This window comes from Salmo salar, chromosome ssa13, assembly GCF_905237065.1.
Source record: "Salmo salar chromosome ssa13, Ssal_v3.1, whole genome shotgun sequence".
NCBI classification, from domain to species: Eukaryota; Metazoa; Chordata; class Actinopteri; order Salmoniformes; family Salmonidae; genus Salmo; species Salmo salar.
The window spans coordinates 57,307,096-57,333,069 of record NC_059454.1 but is presented as its reverse complement, the minus strand read 5'-3'; the positions used below and the strand labels follow the sequence as shown (position 1 = coordinate 57,333,069).

The 25,974-nt window shown below is 41.0% G+C and overlaps 1 protein-coding gene and 2 long non-coding RNA genes across 3 annotated transcripts; 2 read left to right on the top strand and 1 right to left on the bottom strand.

Annotated features, from left to right (window-relative positions):
• Positions 1–476: 476 nt before the first annotated feature.
• On the top strand, positions 477–18,568 carry LOC106567497 (heat shock 70 kDa protein 4). The gene is made up of 19 exons (XM_014136794.2): positions 477–905; positions 12,685–12,742; positions 12,843–12,983; positions 13,109–13,231; positions 13,438–13,537; positions 13,626–13,759; positions 13,847–14,091; positions 14,278–14,354; positions 14,480–14,631; positions 14,853–14,959; positions 15,064–15,197; positions 15,340–15,521; positions 15,828–15,920; positions 16,283–16,426; positions 16,712–16,837; positions 16,922–17,029; positions 17,114–17,233; positions 17,360–17,521; positions 17,685–18,568. The coding sequence occupies exons 1-19, from the start codon at positions 799–801 to the stop codon at positions 17,892–17,894; spliced, it is 2,523 nt and encodes an 840-aa protein (XP_013992269.1). The 5' UTR covers positions 477–798; the 3' UTR covers positions 17,895–18,568.
• A 2,118-nt stretch (positions 18,569–20,686) lies between these two features.
• On the top strand, positions 20,687–21,834 carry LOC123726232 (uncharacterized). Its single transcript, XR_006758600.1, has 3 exons — positions 20,687–20,994; positions 21,229–21,344; positions 21,461–21,834. It is a non-coding gene; the product is annotated as an uncharacterized lncRNA (long non-coding RNA).
• LOC106567498 (uncharacterized) lies at positions 21,675–25,528 on the bottom strand. The gene is made up of 2 exons (XR_001320086.2): positions 22,597–25,528; positions 21,675–22,454 (listed from the first exon to the last, which is right to left on the bottom strand). It is a non-coding gene; the product is annotated as an uncharacterized lncRNA (long non-coding RNA).
• Positions 25,529–25,974: the final 446 nt, after the last annotated feature.

The window sequence follows — 25,974 nt, the reverse complement described above, 5'->3', positions numbered from 1 at the left end:
TACCTCGACTAACCAGTGCCCCCGCACATTGACTCTGCACCTGTACCCCCTGTATATAGCTATTATATCACTATTATATTGCTATTGTTATTTTACTGCTGCTGTTTAATTATTTTTAACTTTTATTTTCTATTTTTTTTACTTATCTATTTTTTACTTAACGATAATTTTTTCTTAAAACTGCATTGTAAGCTTGCAAGCATTTCACTGTAAGAGCTTCACCTGCTGTATTCGGCGCATGTGAGAAATACAATCTGATTTGATTTATTTCAGTGCCAGAAATATGTGAGGGAAAGGGAGCGATTGTTATTAGATTTGAGGAGTAGAAGAGGGTTGAAGAGTCAGGTCGGATTTAGACCTTCAGTCTCTTGTCCACACTCCAGTCCAGTTGGAGGCGGTAATGCACCTTAAAGTTGGTTGCCAACCGCCATATAAAGTTGATAGAATAAGAAGGTCCTAGTTCAGAATGAAATCTTTCAAATAGAAAGGTCCAGAGCCAAATATCTCTTGACAGAAAGGTCTAGAGCCATCGAGAACTATTCAATTCTCGCGATATAGCTTTAAGATTCCGCGTGAACTCGCAAAACCACCTTGCATCTACCGGTGTGCACCACTACCACCAGAGTACTCCGTATTGTGCTGTGGATTATGAATTCAATTTGAATTGACACTTTTGATTTAACATTATCCACTGACTTTTATACGTCTTTCAAAATAATTCAAACACATTTTTTTTTTAAGAGTTATCTACGTCTGCATTTCATACAGTAGTAGAATACAGGCAAGGTAGCGTGGAAGATGTCAGTGGTGGGAATTGATGTGGGCTTTCAAAGCTGCTATGTTGCTGTTGCTCGAGCCGGAGGAATTGAAACCGTGGCTAACGAATATAGCGACCGAAATACACCGTAAGTAGAACATTTTAAAACTCGTTGTTTCATTAGTCTAGATTAGCCATCCACTTGAAACAAATACATTTGGTTTGTGAGTGGCCAGTTTCTGCGGCCTTGACAACTAACATTAGCTAGCCAGTTGGCTAACAGTTGTGTGTGTGTGTGTGTGCAGGGTAACGTTACTAACTACTGCACATGAATTCCGCTGGATAGCGTTATTCATCCCGTTTTGTCGGCAATTGTAATTATCGTTATTATCAGATGGACTTATTTCACATGTGTATTTAACTAGATAATGGTTGCTTACTAGCAGGAACTTATCATAAGGAGGGTGCCTACTATCATAGCTAACTAGCCAGTAACTAGCCAGTTAGCTAACTCACCGTTTACTGAGTTTAGTTAACACTGCCATAAAGTAATAAACCCCGCCCATTTCTAGCATTTCTCTAACGAAAATCAGATGTTTAAATGTAACATTAATACTAACCGTAACCACACTGCTAACCTTATGCCTAACATTAAATGAAGACCAAAAAGCAAATGTTTGTTTTCAAGAATGTTTACGATTTAGCCATTTTTACTTTGTCGCTGGGGTAACTAGTTGAAACTGCTTACTGTAGTAACTTGCTTGCTATGTATGATGACATCCGTCAATCGCCGGTAGGAATATTCTAGCAATTTTGCAGAGCGTAAAGCTATGTCGTAAAGTATAATGAGATGTAATGACCCCAAATGTAGTAAAAATATATTCTTATCCTTTCCATATTCGTTTATGGCACCACTGGCAACAGTTTTAATTTACATCTAGTGTCAGATTTACAGTGTTTTAACTACATTAAATCATATTAAAAGCTGTTCATATTTACCCCCAGGAAGAATAACATTTTTTTTTTTGTACGTTTTCTGACAAGCGAGCACTTAGATGTGGTAATTTTCATAAATTCATAGAATGTTTGGAAATGATAGTATATATATATGTGTGTGTGTGTGTGTGAGAGAGAGAGTGTGTAAGGTATTTGTGAAAATTCTATGGCATTGTAGTGAGAAAGCGGCCATGCGTTTTGGACAACTAATAGACACTGCACCAAATAAAACCACCAAAAAACATATGTTTTGTCCAGGACCAGAATCTATGCAGACCAGTGCACCATAGCCAATCAGAGCTGCAGTAGGCCTATATGCAAATAAGATATTTGCCACACCAGCCTGCCATCATTCACTTTGAACTGGACTGTGTGTTCAGTAACAGTGCGACTTTAGATCATTAGAACGCATTTGCCACAAAATACACCTGAATGGATTCCTGCAAATATGTCAATACCATGGGGGAAGTTCAAGTCCTACATTTGAGTACTTCAGTCCTATTGATCAAACAACCATGTAAAGGTAGGGTCAGTTGCCTATGCACGTAAACAAGATCAACAACTAATGCTAGCCAGAGCGAGATTATCTAGAATATAACGAGGGAACATTCGATAAACCCTCTCAAACCTTTTCAGCTAGTTGGACCTCAACATTGCCCTGATAAATAATGGGGAATGCTCGTCCTTCTGCAGCTTGCATGCTTGTCCCAACCCACATTGACTACTGAATGGGAACTTGCCTGTCTGCCCACCCATTTAATCGATGCCAAATACATTTGATTGTCAACTAAGATAGTTGCTAACTGTAGATAAGTTGTTCAAGTTCAGCAAAGCTAGCAAAGGAATTTACATATCTTGCAAGTTAACCAAATGACACCTGTATCCCTAGCTGTTGCAACCAAAAAACAATATGAGGGGGAAAAGTCACTCCCTCACCCACTACTCCAATGACATGACATCCTCCCATCAGCTAACACTTAACATTAGACTCTGTTTTTAGGTTGTTAAATAAATAGCTAGCTACATAAATAGATATGTTAACCCAGGGGTGTCAAACTCATTCAGTGCACAGGCTTTATTGGAGGAAAAAAAACAGCAAATTTGCGGACCAGACATATCCTATATTTGTTTTTACAAAAAAATTTGCAACTGCGACCCAAACTGGCCATTGTTTTATTAGAAATAATATGGCTCATTATAATGTTAATTTAAGTAGATAGGATGCTGTATATTGCATTTTAACACTTTAACTAGTGATGCACCGATATTACCTTTTTTTGCCTATATTGATATCCAATATTTTCCTTGCCCCCAAAAAACGACACCGATAACCTATTTATTTCAAATTTTAGCATTCTTTTAAGCATTCTAGCACAGTTAAATATTTAACACACACACGGACGCAGCGGTCTAAGGCACTGCGTCTCAGTGCAAGAGGCGTTACTACAGTCCCTGGTTCGAATCCAGGCTGTATCTTATCCGACCGTGATTGGAAGTACCATAGAGCCGTGCACAATTGGCTCAGCGTTGTCCGGGCCGTCATTGTAAATAAGAATTTGTTCTTAACTGACTTACCTAGTTAAAGGTTACACACACCACACTGACCAAACATTTATTTTGTTGGCAGTTAAGTATGTCCCCATTGCCAGCAAAACATAATCAAAACCTATTTCTTTCACTTACTTGCTGTCGTTTCATTCTCAAACAGGATTTCTATGGAATGCCGTTTACATGTTTATTTTTTATTGCATCATAATTTAACCAGGTAGGCTAGTTGAGAACAAGTTCTCATTTGCAACCGCGACCCGGCCAAGATGAAGCAAAGCAGTTCGTCACATACAACAACAGAGTTAAACATGGAATAAACAAACTTAGTCAATAATACTGTTGAAAAAGTCTATATACAGTATGTGCAAATGAGGTAGGATAGGGGAGGTAAGGCAATAAATAGGCCATGGTGGTGAAGTAATTACAATATGGCAATTAAACACTGGAATGGTAGATGTGCAGAAGATGAATGTGCAGGTAGAGATACTGGTGTGCAAAGGAGCAAGATAAATAAATACAGTATGGGGATGAGGGAGTTGGATGGGCTATTTACAGATGGGCTATGTACAGCTGCAGTGATCTGTAAGCTGCTCTGACAGCTGGTGCTTAAAGCTAGTGAGGGAGATATGAGTCTCCAGCTTCTGTGATTTTTGCAGTTCGTTCCAGTCATTGGCAGCAAAGAACTGGAAGGAGAGGCGGCCAAAGGAAGAATTGGCTTTGAGGGTGACCAGTGAGATATACCTGCTGGAGCGCATGCTATGGGTGGGTGCTGCTATGGTGACCAGTGAGCTAAGGCGGGGCTTTACCTAGCAGAGACTTGTAGATGACCTTGAGCCAGTGGGTTTGGCAACAAGTGTAAAGTGAGGGCCAGCCAACGCGAGTATATGGGGCTTTGGTGACAAAACGGATGGCACTGTGATAGACTGCATCCAATTTGTTGAGTAGAGGGTTTGGAGGCTATTTTGTAAATGATATCGCCGAAGTCGAGGAGCGGTAGGATGGTCAGTTTTACGAGGGTATGTTTGGCAGCATGAGTGAAGAATGCTTTGTTGCGAAATAGGAAGCCGATTCTAGATTTAATTTTGGATTGGAGATGTTTAATGTGAGTCTGGAAGGAGAGTTTAGTCTAACCAGACACCTAGGTAGTTGTCCACGTATTCTAGGTCAGAACCATCCAGAGTAGTGATGCTGGAGGGGCGGGCAGCGATCGGTTGAAGAGCATGCATATATTTTTACTTTCATTTAAGAGCAGTTGGAGGCCACGGAAGGCGAGTTGTATGGCATTGAAGCTCGTCTGGAGGTTAGTTAACACAGTGTCCAAAGAAGGGCCAGAAGTATACAGAATGGTGTCGTCTGCGTAGAGGTGGATCAGAGAACACCAGCAGCAAGAGCGACATCATTGATGTATACAGAGAAGAGAGTCGGCTTGAGAATTGAACCCTGTGGCACCCCCATAGACTGCCAGAGGGCCGGACAACAGGCCCTCCGATTTGACACACTGAACTCTATCAGAGAAGTAGTTAGTGAACCAGGCGAGGCAGTCATTTGAGAAACCAAGGCTGTTGAGTCTGCCGATAAGAATGTAGTGATTGACATAGTCGAAAGCCTTGGCCAGGTCAATGAATACGGCTGCGCAGTATTGTCTCTTATCGATGGCGGTTATGGTATCGTTTAAGACCTTGAGCGTGGCTGAGGTGCACCCATGACCATCTCTGAAACCAGATTGCATAGCGAAGAAGGTACGGTGGGATTCGAAGTGGTCAGTAATCTGTTTGTTAACTTGGCTTTCGAAGACCTTAGAAAGGCAGGGTAGGATAGATATAGGTCTGTAGCAGTTTGAGTCTAGAGTGTCTCCCCCTTTGAAGAGGGGGATGATTGCGGCAGCTTTCCAATCTTTGTGGATCTTAGACGATAAGAGAGGTTGAACAGGCTAGTAATAGGGGTTGCAACAATTTCGTCAGACAATTTTAGAAAGAGATTGTCCAGATTGTCTTGCCTGGCTGATTTGTAGGGGTCCAGATTTTGCAGCTGTTACAGAACAACAGCTATCTGGATTTGGGTGAATGAGAAGTGGGGGAGGCTTGGGCGAGTTGCTGTGGAGGGCTGTTGATCGGGGTAGGAGTAGCCAGTTGGAAAGCATGGCCAGGCATAGACATTTTTTTATTGAAATTCTCAATTATAGTGTATTTATCGGGGGTGACAGTGTTTCCTAGCCTCAGTGCAGTGGGCAGCTGGGATGAGGTGCTCTTATTCTCCATGGAATTTAGTGTCCCAGAACTTTTTGGCGTTTGTGCTACAGGATGCAAATTTATGCTTGGAAAAAGCTAGCCTTAGCTTTCCTAACTGCCTGTGTATATTGGTTCCTTACTTCCCTGAAAAGTTGCATATCACGGGGGCTATTCGATGCTAATGCGGAACGTCACAGATTTATATTTTTTGCTGGTCAAGGTCCGGTCAGGTGAGGTGTGGTCATTTGACCGCAGACCCATTACGGATGCAGGCAATGTGGGAGTGATTGCTGAGATCTTGGTTGAAAACAGCAGAGGTGTATTTGGAGGGCAGGTTGGTTAGGATGATATCTATGTGGTCCCCGTGTTTACGGATTTGGGGTTGTACCTGGTAGGTTCATTGATAATTTGTGTGAGATTGAGGGCATGAAGCTTAGATTGTAGGATGGCTGGGGTGTTAAGCATGTCCCAGTTTAGGTCACCTAACAGCACAAGCTCTGAAGATAGATGGGGGGCAATCAATTCACATATGGTGTGAAGGGCACAGCTGGGGGCAGAGGGTGGTCTATTGAAAGCGGCAATGGTGAGAGACTTGTTTCTCACCTGGATCGTAAGACAGAACTCTGCAGGCTATCTCTGCAGTAGATTGCAACACCGCCCCCTTTGGCAGTTCTATCTTGTCAGAAAATGTTATAGTTAGGGATGGAAATTTAAGGGTTTTTGGTGGTCTTCCTAAGCCAGGATTCAGACACGGCTAGGACATCCGGGTTGGCAGAGTGTGCTAAAGCAGTGAATATAACACACTTAGGGAGGAGGCTTCTAATGTTAACATGCATGACACCAAGGCTTTTACGGGTACAGAAGTCCACAAATGAGAGGTCCTGGAGAGTAGGAGTGGAGATAGGCACTGCAGGGCCTGGATTAACCTCTACATCACCGGAGGAGTAGGATAAGGGTACGGCTAAAGGCTATCAGAACTGGTCGTCTAGTACGTTTGGGACAGAGAGTAAAAGGAGCATGTTTCTTGGTGCCAAAGAATAGATTCAAGACATAATGTACAGACAAAGGTATAGTAGGATGTGAGTACATTGGAGGTGAACCTAGGCATTGAATAATGATGAGAGAGATATAGTCTCTAGAGATGTTTAAACCAGGTGATGTCACCGCATATGTGGGAGGTGGAACTAAATGGATGGTAAAGGCATTTTGAGCAGGGCTAGAGGCTCTACAGTGAAATAAGACAATAATCACTAACCAGGACAGTAATGGACAAGGCATATTGATATTAGGGAGAGGCATGCGTAGCCGGGTGATCATAGGGGTCCAGTGAGTGGTTGGGCTGGCTGGAGACACGGCGATTCAAACAGCTAGCAGAAGGGCCTTAGATGGACGTCTCAACGGAGGAAAGTCTGTTTTAGCCTCCGCGTGCGGTGACGTCGATAGACCAGTCATGATGGAATTAGTAGGGTTCCGAGTAGCAGAGGGGCACAAGTCCAATTGGCAAAATAGGTATAGTGGCCCAAGACTTTGGCCGATGGATCTATTCAGCTAACAGTCCAATATGCTGTAGACAGCTAGCGGACCGCGGCTAGCAGCTAGCGGGCCGCGGCTAGCAGATAGGTATTCAGGGGATGTCGCGATGTTGGGGCCAGTTGAGTACCCCCTCAAGCAGATAACGTCGTGGTCCAGCCATGTAGGATCGGCGGGGTTCCGTTTCCCGTACTTGCAGTAGAAGGGGTCCGGGTATTGTAGCCCAGGAGTGGCTGATGGACCTCTTCAGCTAGCTGGGAGAATGGGCCTAGCATGGGCTAGCTCCAGGCTAATTGGTGCTTGCTTCGGGACAGACGTTAGCCAGGAGTAGTCACTCAGATAGTAGCTAGCTAGCTGCGACGATCCAGGTGAAAAGGTTCAGAGCTTGCGGTAGGAATCCGGGGATATGGAGAGAAAATAGGTCCGGTATGCTCTGGTTTGAGTCGCGTTGTACAAACTGGCGAGAGCTTTCCGAGCTAAAGGTTAGCTGATGACCACTAGCAGTGGTTAGCTGACTACTAGCTAGTGAGCTGGCTAGCTTCTGTTGGGGGATTCCGGTTCCGAGGTAAATAAAAATACTTTCGAAAAAACAGATCCACACCACATTGGGTGAGGCGGGTTGTAGGAGAGTATTTTGAAGTTGAGGTTTAGAAAAATATAGAAAAAGATATGCAAAGAAAAATATATAAAAATATATATACATGAGACAAGACGAAGGACAAAGACGTCTTATTGCTTCGCCATCTTGGATAAGACGTGAAAAAAGATATACGTCAAATAACACTGTTTGACATGTCAAATAACACAACATTATCTGTTTCAGTAGCTATAGTTAGATAGCTAACGATATAGCTATGTGTCATAATCTAAAATAACCTTAATTTATAAGACATTTCTTACTTGATTAATGGTGGTCAGACCCATCTATGTGAAGCTAGCCACAGTAGGGATTAGCCACAATAGTGGACTTTGCGGTTAGCCTTCAAAATAAAAGTATGGCATAATTGTACTATTTGTATTCATTTGCATCACTGTCAATTACATACTTTTATTTAGAAGGCAACCTGCAAATTCTACTATTGTGCTTAGTCTTTATTGTGGCTAGCTTCACAACACATAACCCGGTCTGGTCAAGCCTTACTAGCCAGATGAAGCTTCCTGGCTGCTTGTAACGTTAACCCTGTTGCCCAAAGCTAAGTAGCTGGCTAGCTATTTATTTTCATGAACTGAAGTTCAACTTCAATAGGTGAACAGCAAGTGGCAAGCTAGCTAAAACTTACAAGGATTCCTAAATCATTGCTAAGAATAATGAAAATGACTGCAGTTTCTACTGCTCATTGTTTTCAGGCTGGTTGTATTGGTGCAAGCTAGGTACCAAGCTAAATCTAGCTACCCCAGAAGTTGTGGTCGAACAACTGATGCTTTATTACCAACGCTGTATTATAAACACATTGTTCGTGGCCTGTGTTTGCTTGTTTGCAGACCTTTTTGTACAGCTTTGACAGTGCTACTGTATCTTTTTTGACACGCGAAAGCCCAAACGGCGTTCCATAGTATGTATGTTGTGAAGCTAATAGCAGTGACGCTATTACTGTGTAACTCCGGTAGGGCAACATCTGAAAAATAGCGCACTTGGTAGTGTGTACCGGTGCTCAACCAGTCAGCGAAAGCCAACATAACCCACGACAGAGAACGGTTGATTGTCAAGGGCGATGAATTCCATTAACTTGGATTTCGCCTTTGCGTTGGATCGCTGAAATTTTGTTACGCTTTCAAATGACTGACCAACTTGACTGCTTGATCCCCACAGCAGACATTGTGGGCCAGGTTAGGAATGCTGTGTAGCGCAAAATTTAAAAAAATTATACTCTGACCCTAATCAAAAAGTATTTAGTAACTCCAAGTAACAAAAACGTAGCTATAGGTTATTGTAACATTTAAACTTAACATGTTTTTCATTTTTTTACACGCATGGATCACCAGGGTGGTTGAATTCAGCATTTCTGTATGGTGCACTCAATGTCTTGTAGTTGAGTAGGCAGCATAGGCTACTGCTCAAATGTTGTTGTAATAGGCCTACATATTTCTTCTTTGCATGGTGTTTTATTGCAGGATTTGTTTTTTGGCTTTAAAAGCTTTAAAAACTGACGCCAGACTGCAATATTTTAGTAGCCTAGCTAGGACTGTGGCATGTCTGTACACATTCCCTCTGCGCGCTGTAAACGGGACACACGAAAGCAGCACAATTGAAGTTGAATTCACAGACGCAAGCTCAATAGGCTGTAAGTTCATAAAGTATACTGAACCAAAATATAAACACACCATTTTTTGTTGTTGCTGAGTTAGTTCATATAAGGAAATCGGTCAATTTAAATATATTCATTAGGCCATAATTTATGGATTTTAAGATGCCTTTAAATAAAAATGTAGGAGCGTGGATAAGAACCAGTCAGTATCTGGTGTGACCACCACTTACCTCATACAGCGTGACACATCTCATTCACATAGAGTGGATCAGGCTGTTGATTGTGGCCTGTGGAATGTTGTCCCACTCGTCTTCAATGGCTGTCCAAAGTTGCAGGATACTCAAATACATTTTTATTTGTCACATGTGCTGAAAACAACACCTTACAGTGAAATGCTTACTTTGAGGTATTGATGGGAACTGGAACACGCTGTTGTACACGTTGATCCAGAGCATCCCAAAAATGATCAATGGGTGACATGTCTGAGTATGAAGGCCATGGAAAAACTGGGACATTTTCAGCTTTCAGGAATTGTGTACAGATCCTTGCGACATGGAGCCGTGCATTACCATGCTGAAACGTGATAGCGGTGGATGAATGACACGACAATGGGCCTCAGGATCTCATCATGGTATCTCTGTGCATTCAGGTTGCCATTGATAAAATGCTATTGTGTTCATTGTCTGTAGCTTATGCCTGCCCATACCATAGACCCACCGCCATTATGGGGCACTCGGTTCACAATGTTGACAACAGCAAACTGCTCGCCCACATGACACCATACGTGTGGTCTGCGGTTGTGAGGCCAGTTGGACGTACTGCCAAATTCTCTAAAATGACATTGGGTGTGGTTTATGGTAGAGAAATTAACATAAAATTATCTGACAACAGCTCTGGTTGACATTTCTGCAGTCAGTATGCCAATTGTACTCTCCCTCAACTTGAGACATCTGTGGCATTGTGTTGTGTGCGTTTTGTATGTATGGACATTTTTGTGATCTTTAATTTCATCTCATGAAACATGGGATTTTTTTGTTCAGTGTAGATGACTCCACTGTTAACTTATTTTTCTCGCTTGTGTTTCGTATTCGGCCTACGGGCCTTGTTTGACACGTGTGCTATCCTATTAGCCATGTTATGACTGACTTGTGATCATTGCCCTTGCTAGTTTGATTGTATTGACCTTCCCAGTCTTAGTTACCATCACCCGTTTTTGTTAAAAATATTTGGTAATTGAAACTGAAACAATGCATCCGAATGGGTGGAGGCAGCAAACAATGTACCATCCCAGCTGTGATTTACAACCTGATAGATTTCTTGGTAGTCAAAGAAATAATGCTATTGGTGAATTATATTAATCATGCATTGTACTGAATCCATCTATTCTGCCAGCAATGCCTTACTGTATTTCATGCTATTTTGAGTCAAATAGAACCTATTTTTAAAACCTCTTATAAAATTGGTTTTGAACCATAAACTTGGAATTTAATATTTGTGATTGATTGTTATTAATATCTACAAAGTATACTGAACAAAAATATAAACAACAATTTCAAAGATTGTACTGATTTACAGTTCATAGAAGGGAATTAGTCAACTTGAAATTCATTAGGCCGTAATCTATGGATTTCACATGACTGGGCCTGGGAGGTCCACTCACTTGGGAGCCAGGTCCACTCACTTGGGAGCCAGGTCCACTCACTTGGGAGCCAGGTCCACTCACTTGGGAGCCAGGTCCACTCACTTGGGAGCCAGGTCCAGTTTAGCAGAATGATTTTTTCTCACAAAAGGGCTTTATTACAGACCATAAATACTCCTGAGCACCCTCATTCCCCTCCTCAGACGATCCTACAGGTGAAGAAGCCGGCTGTGTAGGTCCTAGGCTGGCGTGGTTACAGGTGTTCTGCAGTTGAGGCAGGTTGGATGTACTACCAAATTCTCTGAAACGACAGAGGCGGCTTATGGTAGAAAAATGAACATTACATTCTGTCAACAGATCTGTTGGACAATCCTGCAGTCAGCATTTCAATTGCACACTTCCTCAACTTAATACATCTGTGGCTTTGTATTGTGTGAGAGAACTGCACATTTTAGTGGCCTTTTATTGTCCTCAGCACAAGGTGCACCTGTGTAATGATCATGCTGTTTAATCAGCTTCTTGATATGCCACAACTGTCAGGTATCTGGATTATCTTGGCAAATTGAAATGCTCTAACAGGAATGTAAACAAATGTGTACTTTTTGTATGTATGGAACTTTTTCTGGCATCTTCTTTCAGCTCATGAAAAATTGGACCAAGACTTTACATGTTGCATTTATATTTTATAAACGCTGTCAGTTCCACTTTAAGTAAATGATTACAGAGAGGGGTTGCTAAAATAAATGTCCGTGAGTGACACTGTCTAATCTCTATATCACACATCCATATTTTACATACTACTTGTGATGATTCTGATATACAGTATATTTCCACTAGTTAGGAAAACATTTAATGGATGTTTTGACACATACACCAGATAGGTGCAGTGAATGTGTTGTTGTTGTACAGCAGGGCTGCCCAACCCTCTTCCTGGAGATCTACAGTCCTGTGGGTTTTCAGTTAAACCCTAATTTAGCACACCTGATTCTATGATTAGCTGCTCAACAAGACCTTAACTAGCTGAATCATAGATGCTAAATTAGGGTTGGACTGAAAACCTACAGGACAGTAGATCTCCAAGAAGAGGGTTGGGCAGCCCTGCTGTACAGGGTCAGCCATTGCTCAAGGGCACACTAACAGATTTTTCACTTTGTCGGCTCGAGTATTTGAACCAACAACCTTTTGGTTTCTGCCCAATGCACTAGCCACTAGACTACCTGCCACCCTAATCAGTAATCACCTTTGGCAGGTAGTCTTGAAATTCCTGACCTCGGTCTGAGATTAAATCGTCAAATCGGTCTGAGATTAAGTTGTTAAACAGGGTAGCAACTAAACTGTGTAAGATAATTATTGTGAGCCTTTTATTAATAATGAGGTTTCGTTATACATTACTGCATTGTAAGATTTACTATTACGTTGCTTGTCAGCTTTACTATGCGGGTGTAGTGACATCGGCATGCAATTGTGTCGTCTACATTTTGGTGCATTAACCTCTCGCTGACATCACCAACAACTGCACACTTGTGTTGACAGTAATTGTAGTGTGAGCTTTTGCCATTGACATCTGTGTTTAGCAGTGATGACAGAAGAGTTTGGACCAAAGGGCCCTTTAGAATGTAGCCTACATTTTGGCATTGCACCTTTTGTTTGTTGTGGCAGTTAAGCATGTAGGGTAAACAATTTGAGCACCATGCACACAGGGAAGGATCTGTTATCAATAACATCTTCACTTTTTTTCAGAGCATGCGTGTCCTTCGGACCACGTAATCGTTCAATAGGAGCGGCAGCCAAAGGCCAGGTAAGCTTAAACCTTATAGCTAATACAATTAATTTGTTAAAATAAAGTAGAATGTTATTTGATCATGGTATTTGTTATTTTTTTTATTTTTTTTTGAAAGGTTGTAACAAATTGTAAGAACACTGTTCAAGGGTTCAAGCGATTCCATGGCAGGGCATTCTCAGACCCCTACGTCCAGTCAGCAAAATCTAGCCTGGTTTACGACCTGGCCCAGTTGCCTTCTGGGTCGACCGGGATCAAGGTAAATGATCAAAAGTGAAGTATACTTTCTGATATAGCACTTGATCCATCATGGTGGTAGAGGCTGAACGGTTGAGATATTCAATCTTCAAGACGTTTGTACTTCATTACTATACTTTTTACTAGGTGATGTACATGGAGGAGGAGAAAGTCTTCAGCATTGAACAAGTCACTGCCATGCTGCTGACCAAACTGAAGGAGACTGCTGAGACCGCAATGAAGAAACCTGTGGCTGATTGTGTCATCTCTGTAAGGAGTTTTACATCTACTTAGACGAGGCCCAGAGATGTAAAGATACAGAGCAGTATTTTTTGGTTAACAAAATGTCATTCCTAAACTATGCCCTATTATAACTCCATATCTTTTCTAAAGAGTAAATGTTTTATCACACAGTATAAGCAGTCAAGGATTATGTTTTTGTTAAAGGGTCATAATTTGTCCTAAATGTGCTCCAGGTCCCCAGCTTCTACACTGACGCAGAGAGGAGGTCCGTTATAGATGCTGCTCAGATTGCAGGACTCAACTGCCTACGACTTATGAATGAGACCACTGCAGGTAATGCCATTACCATGCCAACACTGAGCAATGTTAACTCATGTAATCTTGGTCTGAACACATTTTTCTGTCTCTTTGATTCTTCCAGTTACACTGGCATATGGGATCTATAAACAAGATCTCCCTGCCCCTGAGGAAAAGCCAAGAAATGTGGTGTTTGTAGATTTGGGCCATTCTGGTTATCAGGTCTCTATCTGTGCCTTCAACAAAGGAAAGCTCAAAGTATGTTGTTGATATGTACAAAGATGTGTAAAAGTTTTTTTTAAATAGAATAAGGCATGGAATTAATGTTCTTTCTTTCTCTTTCAGATGCTAGCTTCTGCGTCTGACGCAGCATTGGGTGGCAAAGACTTTGACGAGGTGTTGGTGAACCATTTCTGTGAGGAGTTTGGCAAGAAGTACAAGCTGGATGTGAAAACCAAGCCCAGAGCCCTGGTTCGTCTCTACCAGGAGTGTGAGAAGCTTAAGAAGCTGATGAGCGCCAATTCCTCTGATCTGCCACTCAACATTGAGTGCTTCATGAATGACATTGACGTAACTGGGAAACTTAACAGGTTGGTGAAGCAAAATACAAGTCCTCTCAGTCATCACAGTACCTCTATATTACATTTAGGTCCATCCGCAGTGGAAAAACCATGTGTCAGGAAGTGTTTTAATTCGGTGCCTGTGTATCGTCATGATGTAAGCAGCTGCATGTGTGTACGGTATCTATTAATATCCCATGACCACTGTTGTTCCAGAGGCCACTTTGAGGAGATGTGTGCAGGGCTTCTGGCCAAAGTAGAGGCTCCCCTGCGCAGCGTAATGGAACAAGCCAGTGAGTAACTGTAGTAGTACTAATAGTATAGCAGGAGAATCCCTCAGCACAGCCTGTTCATGTTCTTGCGAACACCTGGGTGGGCTGTTTAATTTGACTGGTGGTGTGTTCCATGCATTCTTCAGAGCTGAAGAAGGAAGACCTCTACGCTGTGGAAATCGTGGGTGGTGCCTCCAGGATCCCAGCTGTCAAAGAAAGAGTTAGCAAATTCTTTGGAAAAGAACTGAGCATGACATTAAATGCAGATGAGGCTGTTGCAAGAGGATGTGCACTGCAGGTATAATGTCATGACTCACTGTCCCCAATGACCTTTTCAGCAAATGGGCATGCTGTTTTTTGCCTCTCACGGTACTGGTTGATATCACTAGTTGTCAACCTGATTTGCACAAACTATTTGCAGTAAATAACCTTACTGTTGACATGCCATGAACTACTGTATACAGTTGTTAATGTAACCCCCCTGAAATGTGTTATAATGCATGTGATTGATTTCCCCAGTGTGCTATCCTGTCCCCCGCCTTCAAAGTCAGAGAGTTTTCCATCACTGATGTTGTCCCCTATCCCATCTCCTTGAAGTGGAACTCTGCTGCAGAGGAGGGGTTAAGGTATGAACTCTATTCTTTACATTTGACATAGGCCTATTTGACACTGATTGCACTGAACTCAGATCAGCAGTAACTCACAATCTTCTTGTCTCCTCCAATGTCAGTGATTGCGAGGTATTCCCAAAGAACCATGCAGCACCCTTCTCCAAAGTGTTGACGTTCTACCGGAGAGAGCCTTTCTCCTTGGAGGCCTACTACAACAACCCTAAAGAGCTGCCGTACCCGGACCCCACAATAGGTACCAAAACAAACAGGCCTGAAACTCTAGACCACTCTAATAAGCAATAGGCTTGCACATATTCAGTTGATTATTTACTTTGAATGGTTGTCTCTAAGGCCATGTTAATCAGTGTCTAATAATCCACTTGTGAACTCCTTAGGTCAGTTCATGGTCCAGAAAGTGGTTCCCCAGGCGAATGGTGAAAGCTCAAAGGTCAAGGTGAAAGTCAGGGTGAATGTCCACGGTGTCTTCAGTGTGTCCAGTGCCTCTCTTGTGGAGGTCCTGAAACCTACTGAGGGAGAGGAGCCCATGGAGACGGACCTTGCGGGGAAGGAAGACGAGGTTTGTGTGCTTTGTTTTGGCTCCGCTTTCACAAGCCTATAATCTACCCACACCCAGTTCATTGGAAAATTATCAGCCCAGACATATTTATTAAAATGGCAGGTAATTCAGCTGTCATGTCTGAACAAGTTAGATGTGTTCCAGGACAGATGTGTCCATTTTCTATTCCCTGCTGGGTTTTTTCTTCTTTCACAATGATGACTTTCTCCAATGTGTGATCTGGCCATCTCACTGGGATGCCAAGCGAACTCTTGGTGGTGTTAACTCCACATTAATGGCTAATCAAATGTTTCTCATCTCCATCAGAGTAAGATGCAGACTGACCAAGATGACCAGAAAGCCCAAGGTGATGGACAGAAAGACAATGCTGACAAGAAGTCTGAGACTGAGGAAATGGAGGTAGCTAACGAACTGCGTATTTTCTTTGCTATACAGTGCGATAACATGTTTTTCTACCACTGACATTCTAAGGGGATACTTATTGTCTAGATGTATGAATGATTTTAAATGTAACCTTTATTTAACTAGGAAAGCCAGTTAAGAACAAATTGTTATTTACAATGACAACCTACACGGCCAAACCCGGACGACGCTGGCCAGTTGTGCGCTGCCCTATGGGACTCCTAATCACGGCCGGTTGTGACACAGGCGATGCAGTGCCTTAGACCGCTGCGCCACTCGGGAGCCCATGATATAGCCTTATTTATGGGACCAGTGCACATTTATCTAAAAGGTGTATTTTTTATTTATTTTTATCTTAGACATCAGAGGATGGAAAAGAGAAGAATCAAGCTTCATCAGCAAAGAAACCGAAAGTGAAAACGAAGACTGTCGAGCTCCCAATAGAAAACAGCCTGCGCTGGCAACTAACCAACGACACGGTCAATCTGTTTGTGGAGAATGAGGTAATATTCTAGGATACCATGGCAACTTGTCCTATCATGAATTCATTTTAATTAGCTGAAAACCTGTATTGACATGAAATGTATGTCGTTGTCTCAGCAATTGTTTTACAAGCATAACCTTGACACTTTATTGTAAATCGTAAGGCTAGTGTACACTATTTTTGTATGACTCAACCTGAAGGTTAATGACTTGCTTGAGCATGTTAATCTTTATCTACAGCAAGGCTGTGATGGGAAGGAAAGTAAAAAAACAATAACATTTTGTATTTGATGTGTCCACCTCAGGGTAAGATGATTATGCAAGACAAGCTGGAGAAGGAGCGGAACGATGCCAAGAACAACGTAGAAGAGTACGTCTATGATATGAGAGACAAACTGCATGGATTGTTGGAGAAGTTTGTCAGTGAATCTGTGAGTATATTGCCTCTATATAACCTTACACGCATTGAAAACAAATGATGTGGAGTTATTCAAGTTAATTCTTTCCAAATGCAGGACAGAGACACCTTTTCGTTAAGACTTGAGGACACCGAGAACTGGTTGTATGAAGACGGCGAGGACCAACAGAAACAAGTGTACATCGACAAACTGGCTGAATTAAAGGTAACATTGTCGGTCAATTCATGTCTCTGGTTCTAGCATAGGATAGATTGTGTCAGGTAACTGAACTGAATGTCCCATCTTCAGAAACTTGGGCAGCCCATCCAGGAAAGATACAATGAGGCTGAGGAAAGGCCAAAAGCATTCGATGAACTCGGAAAGCATATCCAACAGTTCATGAAGATTGTAGAAGCTTACAAAACAAAGGTAACTTCTAAAATTATTATTGCATAGTTGTGCATAGTTTTATCAACCTTGAGCTACTGGACATCTAATGATATCTCAAATGTCTCCCAGCACTGAAATGTTCCTTATGCCTGTCTTGACATCCAGGAGGAGCAGTATGAGCATTTGGATGAGTTGGAGATGTTGAAGGTGGATAAGCAGGTGAACGATGCCATGATCTGGATGAACAGCAAAATGAACGCGCAGAGCAAACACAATCTTACCCAGGAGCCTGCCGTCAAAGTCCGAGAGATTCAGGCAAAAACAAAGGTAAGTGCTAATAATCGGTTTGCATAGTCTTTCCAATAACTCTGTTTTGCCTGGTCAGGTCACATGGTCAAGGTAAACTCCTGGTCCTAATATGACGTATGTTCATCCAAATGTGAAAATGTCCCAGATATCTAACTATGATATCCTCTCTCCATCTTTGTAGGAGCTTGACTCGGCTTGCAACCCAATCGTGTCAAAATCCAAACCTAAAGTTGAGGTCCCCAAGGATGAGAAGGCAGAGCAGAATGGGCCAGTAAATGGACAGGAGGGCACAGAGGCCCAGCCAGGCAGCCCAGAGAAGGGTGCAGCAGGGGGCACGGCGGCTCCTGAATCTGCAGAGGGCAACAAACTGCCTGAGATGGACATTGACTAACTGCTGCAGCTGCCTCTCTAACCCCTCTGACATCTTACTGATGATGGCCTCTCTTTTGATTACACAATTGGACTATTCCTATAAATACTCTCAATCTGCCTTCTTGGCATGTAACATTTTACCTGTTGATATACAATGATAGCGTATTGATCAGGCTGTTTGACATAAAATACTGTAAGCGCAGCAGGATGGAAACTTGTTTTGTGTTTCGCTTCAATGTCATATTAAGAGGTGGTACGCAGAGGAAACTGTTAAAGACGTTTGGTGAAATTGTCAATTATTGAATGGGGGTAGAGGTTCAAGCTTAGCATCATTATTCCCCATTGGATTTGACTTACTGTGCATTTGTTTCACTTAAATCTTGCAGCTGTTGGATAAATGTATAGGACACCCTGCTGGGGGAGAGATTGGATGGAACAAAGGTTAGTGTATTCAGAGATGGGTATTATAGAGGCACCAATTATCTGTCCACTATATTCAATTAGATTTGAGTTACTGTCATGCAGTATTTTAATGTAAGGCTGTCTCTTTTAAAAGCAATGGTCTGTGAGTTGTTCTCTGGTATAAACTTGTTTTGTTTTTCTATTCTACAACAGTGTGAATGAATGGGGAAGACCAGTTTGGTGCTGTTACCACTAACCAAAAGCAAAATAAATGTTGGTGTCTGAGAATTATGTGAAAGATCATTTAAAGTTATTTATTTTAAAGTTATTTAAAAATGCAATGCGGAAGATTTTCTAATCACAGGTGCAGTGAAATGCTTTTGTTTTAGCTCCAATAGTGCAGTATTTCACACACAGCACAAATTCAGTCTGACTGCTTACTGTCTTGAAGTTTCCCTTTATATATTGAATAACCATCCTAAGATGGCCAGTCAAAAGCTTTATCACTACCTCAAGTCAAGATATTTCCACTCATCTCCCAAAACTCTTTCCCCACAGGAGGATCTGAAAATATTCCCCAGCACAGACTTGCAGAAAGATGATCCATTAATGAATGTTGTTGAAAGTGTTGCTGTAATGCACTGCCTCTTTCCGTAGGTCCACACTTTTCTGGGGAGCTTGCTTATAATTGCGCCGGATCTGCGAGTGAAAGGAAGGCTGTCATCTATTATTGGTGCTTTCACAACTGGAGAACTTGGGGAAAAAACAAGGTCAAATCATGTCAGTGATCTTCAGGTCAGAAAGTCAGAGCTCTAGAAAGGCCCACATTTCCAAGTTGGATGACCGTTCAAAACGATTTGATCGCAGTTGTCTAGAATGTACTGAATTCGGAAGTCGGAGATTTCCTAGTTCCGTTGTTTTGAATGCGACATATAGCAAGATATATTACATTAAAGGAGATAGGAAACCCATTGGGAAATTAAAGGATAACGGGTTTACGCCTCACAGACTGTCGACCAATCGCGTTCACGTTGGCATGCAGCTGCTAAAGTAATCGTTGATTTAAAAGTCAAGAGTACGAGTCAAGAAACTAGCCTATTTTCCTCGAAAGTAGCTAATGTCACGATTCCAAAACTATACGATATTACAGAGAACAAGTTATCTCGGAAAATATTTGTAATATTGTACTTGTTGACGAAGTTTTTTTTGTTAAGCTAGCGCCCAATTTATGGGGTCAATTTCACGCCATATGTATTGAATTCAAAATAAAATAGATCGTGGACATGAAAAATAAAGTTGAGAATGCAAACACATTTTCGAGGTGAAATAATAATGGATGTTGAAATCAAAATAGAATTGTAAACAAACATAAGACATCAAAACCAAAAACTTTGTAAGCAAATCATTTTAAAGCGAGAGCAAAACTCAATCAAATGATTTAAAGTCGCTGCCTGCCTGTAGTTAGCCACTGCCAGCTGTAGGGTTGTCCATATGTTTTTATTATACCAAGTCACGTCGAAATAAGCCATAATGTATCCAGTTAGCTAGCTAGGTAACGTTACATGTATCCACCATGACGACACTCTTAAATGATGAGATTGAAATGACATTTCGCCCTGTACGGACAGCTACTTGGTTTACTGAAAGCATACTTTCATACTAGTCATATCTGAATTACCCTTAGAAAAATGTTCTGGACTAGCTGGCTATTTAAGCTAGAGACATTCAAATTTGGTCAAGTATGATAATGCATTTCCCCATATATCCAGCTGATGTTCACAGAGTATTCAGAGGTGGTTTTGGCCTCATCTCTGTGCTGACCCAGACTATGAATCGGGTCAGAGTCCAGTGCCACCGCATCAGCAAGCTCAGGTACATCAATTGCATGGTCATGGGCATCATCAGCTGTCAGAGGTGCAGGGACAAACCCAGAGACAGCTGCATTCCTCCAGTAACCAGGATGGCCAGGTGCATATCAATGGTTCTAGAATACAGGAAATGTGTAATTTTGCTGTCTATACTCAACCCATCATAGGGTCTACCCTGTTTTGACGATTAATCAATTCAGCCAATCTGTAAATTATGTATTACTTTTCTCATGTCTGACGCGCACTCACTTTGAAACTGTTACGCATCCAAAGTTATTTTGGTACTTTACACATTTGCAAACACAAAATAAGATGAATAGACATGCTCTCTCTGATACAAGGTGACGCACACTTAAATCGCTCTCTTTCTGATAGTGACACACTGTCTTGTATACCTCTTCCACTTCACTGCACTGTTTCTCATTACAATTTTGAAATTAAATAAACTCAAACATAGCCTTATCAATGTGAATTTTCTCCCTTTTACTTGAAGGTCCTTTCTGAACCTCTTCCAGAGCCAGGCTGCCTCTGGAAAAAGAAAAATGAACACTTCTTCTAGAACACCAGGCAAGAATAAAGGCCCAGAAACCTTTTATTCAGTCTACAGCTTCCTGGAAATCCATCAAATCTCTGCAAGAGTCTCTGTCCCTGGGGGAAGATTGTAGTTAATGTTTTATTACTAGTTATGTTGTATGAGAGTCAGATTTATTTATACATTTAACTTATCATTTTTCAGTCGGATGCTGACACTGTAGTCGGCCTCATCGCTCCTGAAATGAGCGGGAGAAGAACCTTCAGGGCTGCCATAGTCAAACTTTAAGGACTTTGTTGAAGATGTGGAAACTGCAGGTGAGCCTCAGCATTTTTTTAATTGTCAACATTTAAATGCTCATAAACCAACAGAGTTGGGAAGATAAGTGTGTTCAGCTGCTGATTACCAGTTTATAAATGGTAACATCTATTGGATTACTCACCTAGTAACATAGTCCAATTACTTTGCCTTCAACAGCCATAGTTAATACTATGAACAAAGCAACGTTTTTCACATTGACACCATCAAACACACACCAATAATTGTTTCAGGAGGAATGCAGGAAAAGTAAGCGGCAGTGCACGGTGAATTAGTAGGAGAGAAAGACGGACAAGAAGTTGAGCCATCTAGTCTAACAGTTCCCACTGTCCCTAAAGTTATGCCATGGGTGAGCAGCACATAAGAAATTAGTTGAAATATTTTATACAAATACTTTTTAAATGTAGGCCTTAGACACTCACTGTAAATAAAACAATATTTTACCCTTTTTTTGACCTCATATAGGAAAGTGGCACATCCCAAATTATGCTGAGCCGCAGGTCACCGGTCTATGGCCCATGAAATGTCCTTCATTTTGTCAACAAAGCAGCATGGTGCATCGTCCAGAGACATACATATCTTTTCCATAAAATGTTCAAACTAGTTTTCATTGGGACGGCAGATAAAGCAATCACTTACATGTGAACACAGAATCCTACTCATTGCTTAATTGCGTCACTTGTTTCTATTTGAAGGTTTATTTTCTGTCAAAAGGATCACCTTTTCCCATAGTTAAAACGTTTTTTTTGTACATTTAATGACTGCAACCATTTGTATTTCAACAGTTCCATTTTAGTTATTTAAATAAACTTTGTCCATAGTGTGGTGGCAGAATTTGGGGTGAGCTGTTCTGTAGCCTATTCTGTGTTGGACTGTGATATGCCTTTCATAGGGTGCAGACATACTAGGAGTCTGCACCCTAACACAATGCCATTGTGTTCTGGAACTGTTGCTTGTATAAATAACTTGTAACAATAGGATTGTATTATTACCTCTCACAACATAAAGGGACATGTAACCATTTACTCTGAGTTCTTCCCTGCAGCTCCTTGTTTGAAGACTATTCTATTATACAATTAAAATAGTCTGCCTGAATCTTTGGTTACTAATGTTGTGGAAAATGTTATTCAATTAAAAAAATATATAAAGAAAGGCCAATTGGTCTCATTTTGCTGCAACCACATTTCATAACACTGCAGCAATTTATAATTACTGGACTAGACTTATTCCTTGCAACAGTATCAAGCAGAGGTATAAGGATAATTCAGCCAAAAGTAGCAGCACATACTTCAAAACAGATGCATAAATATCTTGTCCATAGTCTCAAGATAGTGAGGTTGGGTCAATGGCTGCTCTGAGCAGTGTCATATCCTGCTCTCAGCAGGCACTCCACTGGTGGGACCTCAATTCCCTGGCCATGCTCCTCCAGCAGGCAGGCATCGTCCAAGTTGTTTAAATCCTAAAAACATGGAAAATCCTGTTAAGTTTACAAACAACCACTTTTTTTTAATAGATAAGACTTACATTTTCATAGTGGCTCCTTTAAAATCTATACCTCCACATTGCCAGGGAAGGTGACAGGATTCTGCACTTTCTCATACCTGGTTGGGGGTGCAGAGGATGTTTATCCCATCCATTGGTAAAAGTGTCTAGGTCTGCTTGGAAGCACGGGAGGAATACAGTGGGCACAGAATAGGTCAAACAGCCTTCAAGGGAGACCTCATCTTCCAAACGGTAGGACATTGTAAAATGTTTGACACGGAGATCCACACATCCCGCCATAACCGTTAGCATAGGAGAGAACATTTGAAGCAACATAATGAAACGTTCAACATCATACCCAGTCCTCTGTCCTGCAATTCATTTTAACCTTTGACCAATTACATCTCCTTATGCTCAAAGTATTCTATTCTTCTTTGTATTTCTACTTCACCATCTCTAGTTGAATTGACCTGTTTCAACCCCATCACTGTGCACTTTCACCACCCTGTGATGCTCATAATTGATTTAATCTGTAGTCTAATAAACTGCATGGTTTCCAGAGGCATAGTGGGAGTACCACACAATCATCGCGTGACTACAAGTTTACTTCGATATGATATCAATATTGACAAAGGCATTTCCACAGCCATTTCTCACATAATGAATTTTACCGGCAAGTTGGCACCATGTCCAAACAATTGATCTGTCGGCATTTCAAGTTGTACCGAAACTTCCTGTTTCCATCACAGCTGTCATAATTTTTTATACATTACTTGCCTAAAAACTGAATGGAAACATTGTCTACGTTTGCAAAGCATTTAAATACCAGTTATGCAAGAAACAGCACAGCTTGTCTTCTCTACTCAGTGTAGGGATTATAATTTAGGTGTAGGCCACTTGTCTAACTATACTCTATAAAGTATAGTCTTAGATTATGACATTATTGAAATTTCACTATCTATTCAGCACATACAAATAGTGGTGGAAAGTAATGTTGATTGTGAATGCTTTTACCAGAAAACCACGGACATGAAACATGCATCTTGCGATGTCTACATTCTCCACTCCTTAGTCTGCGCTCACCCTAGATACTGACAGACAGAGACTAGGATTATAATCAAGACAACTGTTAATCATATTTCAAGGTGTAATTCAGTCACTCTCCTCTGCGATGTATGAAACTTGGTCAACATAAATATATATGTCTTGATAGACAAGGCCTTAGGCAGACCTGGCATATGGTCTGATTCGAGACCATATACAAAGCAACCAACGGTGTCCATATACAAACAAGTGCCTGATTCCACACAGCACTGAGGGAATGATGCTGTTACCTTAATGGAAAGCCAAGTTTCTCTACAGACTCCAGGAAGAAACCAAGGGCAGTTGATGCTTTGTTGGTTGCTGCACTGTGTACATGATCTATAGGACATCATTATGAAACTGATTGTGTAATACAAAAAAATAACTTGTGTATATAAAAACAGCTGGGCTGTTGTATAATTCAAACCCATTTTGAATTGAAAGCATTGGATTATCCACATTGAGTCAGACAAACCATAGCCTGTGAGGACATAAGAAAATTGTCATTTGAAATCATGTCAACCAAACAGCTGGTATCAGGCAAGATTTGGTCTAGACTTCAGGTATTGAAATAACTATTTAGGGTTGTCACGGTTCTCTCACACACACCTTTCACTACGGCTAACAGTGGCTAGCTGTCACGTTACAGGCATGCATTCTTGCGATTCATTCCATTTGGCTACCTGGTCTGACACCAAAGCCAGCCAACTAAGCTAATGTACTTCAAAATTGTCAGTCACGGGCCAACAACGTACAGATATTAGAAGCCGCTCTAATACATTTATTGACAAACCATCTAAGTACTTAGATAAACATATGAATTACCTGTTGCACAACATTCATAGCAAGTGTTGGTAACTGGTACGCCATGTTCAGAACATCCGGGTACAGAAAGGGAAGATTTGGCGCGTAGTGGTGACGTCAGACCGTCTACTTAAGTAGGCAAAAGATAAAAGCCTGAAAAACTACAGCTAATGAAAGGTGCAGCTTTCCTGAAGACTGTTGCCTCTGCTGGGATGATTGCAGGATTTGGCTCAACGTTAGCCTTGGCCAATAAAAATAGCTAGGGATAGTTTAGTAAGGTAGCTATGATTGATGTAGGCTAGCATTACATCTAGGCAATTTATATGCCTGTTAGCCCTGACCGATGACGGAGTGATATTATACTGGTCTACATAATCTGACTACTAACGTTAATTATCTGAAATGTATTGCATTTCTTGCATAGCCTTCCTGGATGTATGGCAATTTTATATTATGAAGAAAAACGAATTGCTCGCGCTGAAGACGTCTCTTGGTCCGCTAATACAGGACTAGTAAAGGTCCAATGCACTACTTTTGTAATTAAAAAAAACAACATGTATTTGGGTGTTTACCAGCATTTGTAACTTGAGTCTGATAATTATCTGTATAGCACAGGACATTTGATAATACTTGTGGAATATAAAAATACTTGAGTGAGGGAAAAAAAGCTTTTTTTTAAAGCCTGTCTATCATGTTCATTGATTGGATTAAGACGAACTGTCACTCCAAAACTAGCGGGCCAATGGAGACTCATTGTCTACTCCTCCCTCTAAACCCCGCCCTTCACGGAAAAAGAATGCCAAAACTCGCAATCGAAAAGACTGGCAGTGAAGCAAAGAAACACATCGAAAGCAAAGATACGAGTAGCGTAACCAAAACCATTGATAATATCTGTTGGAAAAAAGTTTGGATGTTGCCACACACACCTACTTGTTAACAAAATCAAGGAAGTTAAAAAAAAATATATTCATAAATATGATCCTGCCAACTATTATATGAAGAAGTTTAAGGAAAACATAAACTAAAATTATTTTGGCCAAATTTCATATTCACAAATGTAAATTTACAAACAAAACACCACATTTTCTTACCTTACAAAAATAAATGTAACTGTATTTTGAGACAATTAAATACTCTACTAACAAAAAAGCTGTTAGAATTATAAGTGTGTTCATATCCCTTAAGGTCCTTGTGTAATGTGATATTGTACCCCCTAGCCCAATTGTCATGTATATATACTTGTGTTCCCACATGTACTTCCTGTATTGATTTGTCGTTAATAAAAAATAAATAAAAAGGAGCGTAGGCAAAATGTATCAATAGGATTGGTTGCTGGGAAAGTTTAACCGAAAACGATTTTTCCATTCGTTTTCAAATATTTTTTTCAAATCAATTGTCATAGTGTTTTGCTCTCGCTTTAAAATGATTTGCTTACAAGTTTTTTGTTTTTGCTTTGATGTCTTATTTTTGTTTACAATTCTATACATTTTGCTTTCAATTATTTGGTTTTTGATTTCAACATCCATTATTTCACCCGTCCTCGAAAATATAATGTTTACATTCTCAGCTTTATTTTTCATGTTCACGATTTATTTTATTTTGAATTCAAT

Excerpts from the sequence above, each read along its gene's own strand:
- LOC106567497 (XM_014136794.2), top strand. The coding sequence starts at position 799 with ATGTCAGTGGTGGGAATTGATGTGGGCTTTCAAAGCTGCTATGTTGCT. Across the intron at positions 13,232-13,437 it reads TGGCTGATTGTGTCATCTCT|GTCCCCAGCTTCTACACTGA; the intron begins GTAAGGAGTTTT and ends AATGTGCTCCAG. Across the intron at positions 17,030-17,113 it reads ACAAACTGGCTGAATTAAAG|AAACTTGGGCAGCCCATCCA; the intron begins GTAACATTGTCG and ends TCCCATCTTCAG.